The sequence below is a fragment of the Anastrepha obliqua genome, chromosome 2 (genome assembly GCF_027943255.1).
Source record: "Anastrepha obliqua isolate idAnaObli1 chromosome 2, idAnaObli1_1.0, whole genome shotgun sequence".
Classification (NCBI taxonomy): Eukaryota; Metazoa; Arthropoda; class Insecta; order Diptera; family Tephritidae; genus Anastrepha; species Anastrepha obliqua.
The window spans coordinates 76678203-76684202 of NC_072893.1; the positions used below are offsets into that span (position 1 = coordinate 76678203).

The following is a 6000-nucleotide window of genomic DNA, read 5'->3' on the forward strand; positions in this document are numbered from 1 at the left end:
TCGAAAGAGTGTTTCAGGTCATTGACCGGAATGTCCTTCAGGATGTCGGTACAAGCCTTTTGGATAGCCTCTACGGACGCAAACCGTTTTCTTTTCATGGCCAAATGCAATTTCCCGAATAGATAGAATCCACAGGAGTAATATCAGGCGAATATGGTGAGTGATTGATCGTTAAAATGCGATTTCTAATCAAAAAATCAGTCACAAGAGTGGATAGATGAGATGGTGCATTATGATGCAATAAGCGCCAGCTTCCTCCTTCGCGGTATTCAGGGCGAATTCGACGAATGCGATACAACGAACGCTTTAAAACGCCAAGGTAGAACATTGCATTGACGGTTTGGACCAATTGGCACGACCTCCTTGTGGACAATTCTGTTGGAATCGTTAAAACAAACGTGAGGGGGCCTTTCATTCTACACTTTGACCCTTAGTTTCAGCTTTAAGTTGGAAATACCACGTTTCACCACCAGTTACAATGTTGTTGTTGCATAATACATTTGTTTATTTACAGATTTGGGTGCCTGAAAAAGAAATTCTGAGTTAAAAAAACTCAAAGGTGGTTTATCGAAAAAAAAACGTGTAATGTAGCTGTTGTACGAAGAAAATTACCTTTAAAGTTTTCGATACGAAACGCATCGAACAGTGAGAGACAGTGTGCAAAAATTCAAAATAGAAATAAGTGCTTCGCCATTTTTCTCACCTTAGCCCTTCGAGTATGCAATAATTTCTCAAATAGTAGGTGCCTACTAAAGGGTAATTTATTAAGAGCTAAAGGAAAGTTTTTCAAAAAAAACACACGTAAAATTTAGAAAAATGCATGAAATTTTTATTTAAATCGATAGTACGGTCCATATAATTTAAGGTTTGAAGATTATTTCATGCAAATGTTGACCGCGACTGCGCTTCAAATGGTCCACCCGCTTTGTCCAATTTTGGCATACTCTTTCCAAAAAATAATCTAAAGGCGTTATATCGCACGCCAATTGACAGATACCGAACGTGAAATAAAAGGTTCACCGAACTCGCCTCTCAACAAGTCCATTGTTACGCGTACTGTGTGGCATGTGACACCGTCTTGCTGAAACTACATGCAAGTCAAGCTCTTGCATTTTGGGCAAAAAAAAGTTGGATATCATTTCACGGTAGCGCTCACCATTCACAGTTACGTTACGATTCGCAGCATCTTTGAAGAAGTACGGTCCAATGATACCTCCAGCCCATAAACCGTACCAAACTGTGACCTATTCTGGATACATTGGTAGCTCTTGCAATTCTTCTGGCTGATCTTCTCTCCAAAATCGACAATTCTGCTTATTTACGTACCCATTGATCCAAAAATGAGCTTCGTCGCTGAACACAATTTTTCGATAAAAAAGTGGATTTTCAGCCAACTTTCCAAGAGCCCATTCACCAAAAATTCTGCATTGCGGTAGGTTGTTTGGCTTCAATTCTTGCACCAGCTGTATTTTGAAAGGCTTCACACCTAAATCCTTTAGCAAAATTTTCAACGTTGTTGAGTAACAGAGGCCCAATTGCTGCGAACGGCGACGAATCGATAATTGATGGTCATCATTAACAGTGGCCGATACAGCGGCGATATTTTCTTCAGTTCGCACTCTACGTAAGCGTGTTGGTGGTTTGATGTCCGATAATGTAAATTTGGTTCTAAATTTAGTCACAACAGTTCGAATAGCCGCTTCAGTGGGTCGATTAAACTGACCATAAAATGGAAGAAGCGCGCGATAAACTTAAACACGCATTTTTATAATAAAATTCAATGATTTGCAAGAGTTGTTCGTTTGTAAGACGATTCGCGGCTAAATTATAGACCAAACTGAAGATGTTTGACAGTGAAAAAAAACACGAAACGTGCGTCAGCTGTTTGAACTAATAGCTAAAAAATCACCCTTTATTATTAACAAAAAATCGATTTTGTGAAATTTCTACAGTGACCTAATGTCTTAATTAAAATGTCACAAATGGTCACAATGGTTGATGCTCCATCTCCCCACAGCATTTAAAGGTCTCTCCCGAAGCAGTTATTTTCAGACTCATTCTATGAATTTTTCGTATCTCTTTTTTTCACTTTTTCAACCATTAGTTATTCCGGGCACCTATACTTATGCACATAGATTAGATAAAGGAAGTAGAATTGAAAAATTGTTTTGAAGGATCGGACTCATCACCAGATGCTCTTTTCTGTTCAGCTAGGCGGTTGGTGGGACGAGCGTTGTTGTGAATATTCGTGAATATTCTGGAAGTACTTATTTTGTAATAAGCCACAGTAGCCGAGTAGAAAATTATAGAAATTTTTTTTGAAGAATGGTTACAAGAGAAGGTTAGGTTAGGTTAGCCTGGTAGTCATTAAGCCACGCATAGGCCTTTTGGTCCCTAGCGATACCAAATGGAGACCGACCTCTATGAATACAGGAAGTAGACATCGTGTAGGATGTCAGCACTTTGGGCGAATCTAAGTAGAGCTGGGAGATCCGCTTTTCAGACGTCCTCCACACCCTCAAACAGTGGGGTATTTTAAATGCGTTTTTAATAATGCCGGACGAACGCATATAAGGTTTTCTAAAGTTCCCTCAGCATCCTTTCTGCATTTCCTGCATTTGTTCGTGTTAGCAATCCCTATCTTGTATGCTTGTGCAGCCAATAGATTATTACCTTACGGAGAAGATTACAAGAGAAGATTAAATGAAACTGATCAGTAAACATTTTATAACAAATTTAAGGAAAACGGAAATTTTCTAATGGGTATTTAATGATAATTTTTAAAACTTTGGCGGTAAATATTAAATAAAAAAATATAAAAAAATTAGTTAATAGGTTTCTAACTTTTTCGGTGATAGAACCGATTTAGGAGGTAGCATTAAGAAAAAAATTGTTTTTGTCCTTCTTAATACGATCTAATTTAACTATTTTTTTGAATAAGATTTTACTTTTAACAGGACTCGTCTCATTAATAATTTTTCTTTCTTCCGCTCTCCTCTTTTGCAGATACATCTATGTTTGCCACGCTCCCATGGCGCGCACCTGGTGCACAATGCCGCGTGTCAAGCGCTCAACGATGTACATCGCTTTGGTCGCCTTTATGCATCAGTTATCCCGCTTCTTTGATCGCGCCTATTTCCCGGTACACATCGAATGGAATGGCCACACAACGGAGGTGTGCCATGTGGAAACTTCGGATTGGGTACATAGATATTTGAGCGAAGATTTATATTTCTCGATGTATTTCCTATTCCGTGTGATTTTCGTGCATGCCGTACCGTGCATTTTACTCGTCACTCTAAATGTACTACTCTGGTTGGCAATGAAACAGGCAAGGGATCGACGTAAGGCGCTCTTTCGCGATAATTATAAAACTGAAAGCAGAAAAGTACGTGACAGCAATTGCACTACTTACATGTTGATTACGGTGGTATCTGTGTTTCTGGCTGTTGAAATACCTATCGCTATAGTGACATCATTGCATATCGCCTCCTCGTTAATTGGCGAATTTCTTGACTATCGCATAGCAAATATCTGGATAATGTTTACGAATTTCTTTTTGGTGGTTAGCTATCCGATCAATTTTGGCATCTACTGTGGCATGTCGCGACAGTTTCGTGAAACATTCAAAGATATATTTATACCACGGTTTCTTATCAAAAAGGATACTTCCTCCAAGTATTCAATGGTTAATGGACCACGTTCATGCACCAGCACCAATGAGACTGTCCTCTAGTAAATGGTAATGTGGGTACCGTTTCGTGGTGCTGGCGCAGGCGGTAAGAAGTGGCGAAACGGTGCTATGGCAACAAAGGTGGCGCGACAATCGCGACGAAAAAGCGAATATAAAACGAATGTTGATATTATAGCGGAGGAGTCGATAGTGGTGATGGCCGCAGTGGAGGAGGGCAAGAACGAAGTTAGAGTGTTGAATGAAGAGAGCGAGAGTGGGAAAGGTTTAGTGTAAGTGAGGGTAGAGTAGTTTTCGGGAGTATGTAAAGTTATTGAGAGTATATTATATAATATTATAATTTTGACTACACGCAATTTGAAGTTACACATTGGGTGTTTAAATTAAGCTTACAAATTTTTAAACTATTTTTATTCTTTAATTTTTTATTTATTTATAAATTTGTGTAATGTTATCAATGAAACTACGTATGTGCCATCGAAAGTTAAAACGTTGAACTATGTTGCTAGCAATTTGCTTAATTTTGTAGAGATGATTTTGGATTTTGCCTAAAATAAGCAGGATAGGCATAACTCGCATTACCAACTATTTGGCAAATTTGATTTAAATAAACTTTCGTAATATTTTTAATAGCACTGTACGGCTGCCGGCTGGGGAATTGATGAACCTAAGCTTTTCTGAAAGCCTGGGGGGTATGTAGGAAATAAATTTCTCAGCATTCGCGGTATGGCGATTCTAAGCGCTTCTTTTTCTATTTGAAGTTGCTGGTAAAATTTATTCAAATACAAATATTATTACTTAAAATGGTTTTTCTACGAGTTCTCGAGTATGAGGAATCTGAAGGAGGAATTTACTATTACCAGAAATGGTTGATAGAGTGCGCTTTGGTACAAGAAAACAAGAAAAGTTCCATATTTTAGCCTTTTTTCCACAAGAAGGCCATAAAACCATAACGCAAAGACCTCCATACCTCAAGGAGAACTTGATTTCATCAATTCTCAAGAAAAACCGAAAATGTTCTACAGTATATTTATTATGCTCAATATTTTAAATAGCTTAGATTTGCATTTAGTCACCGCCTATGGCAATAATGACCTTACGAAATCGAGTCACACTTTTCGTTAATTTCTGCGCGTTTTCATGTGGAAATTTCCTCCAACCTCTTAGTCCTGTAATGGCCCTAAAACATTTGCTAACTCCAGTCCACAAAAAATAATCATAACCCGATCAAATCAGGGTCCCTACTTTTTACCTTCGTTTATATTTTTGTATAATTTTTTAGGAACTCTCAAAGATTTTGTAAATAGACATTTTTCATTTAATTCAATTTCCTTTTTCCACTGAACTGAATTACCATAACAACTCGCCAAACTTGCTGATGCCATATTTTAAAGCTTAAGTAGAAACCCTTGTGTCATAGTCGAATATCCTTGTCACAGTGAATATCATGCACTGGCTGCATACATAATTAATTTTTAATTCGATATTCTTGTAGAAAATTCACTTTTCAAATACTGAAAAAATCCATTGTAAAAAAAAAAATTGTTTATGCTCCTGCGATGATTTTTGATACAAACTTTCATTTTCTAAAAAAATATTTCCTCGCACTTTAGCCAAATACTATATTCTGTGCTTTTAATCTAAGTGGCATCTCCTAACGCAGATTTGTTCTAAATTTAGTGTGGTTGGGCAGAGAGCAGATAAACGAAAGAGCCCCCCCTCGTATGTGCATGTTTATGAGCGTATAAATATAATATAAAAAAACTATTTACACAAACAAAAGTTTTGTAATAAATAATCACTAATAATAACTAATCCCTACACGAAAGAAGTAAATTTGTAGCGCTTTACTGTACTGATAATTTTAAATTCAGATATATAAAAATCCTAAAAAAATCGTTGGTGAAGTTGCTAAAATGTCTTGTGTGTATAATTATTTTGTTCCTTCATAGGTGATCACCCTGTTCGAGAATATTTTTAGTTTAACACTTCCCTCAATTGACATTTTATGAAAATTAATGTTGAAATATACTATTTACTTACCCTAATTAAATCATTTGAATTATTGTGGCAACTCTTTTAAAAATATTTCCGCATTAAGGTGTATTTACATACTTTCCGGTGATTGCAAGATTTCAAAAAATTTACGTGTTTAATTCTTAAAATTTTCTGGTTAATTGGCAAGCCGTTCGAAAAATATATCAAATTGTGGAAGCCCTACTTAAAATGTTTGTGCAATATTTTTGCCATATATTTCTGCATCATTTAAATTGCATGCGTCTGTTTAATTATTTTAATTTTTGAGATAG

General features: G+C 36.6%; 1 protein-coding gene across 1 annotated transcript in view; it reads left to right on the forward strand.

Annotated features, from left to right (window-relative positions):
* The window catches only part of LOC129237543 (sex peptide receptor), a 77549-nt gene extending 72147 nt beyond the window's left edge, over positions 1-5402 (forward strand). The window contains exon 5 of the mRNA XM_054872356.1: positions 3007-5402. Within this exon, the coding sequence (XP_054728331.1) occupies positions 3007-3736 (730 nt within the window). The 3' untranslated portion in view covers positions 3737-5402. The remainder of the gene's footprint in view (positions 1-3006) is intronic.
* The last annotated feature ends 598 nt before the right edge of the window (positions 5403-6000 follow it).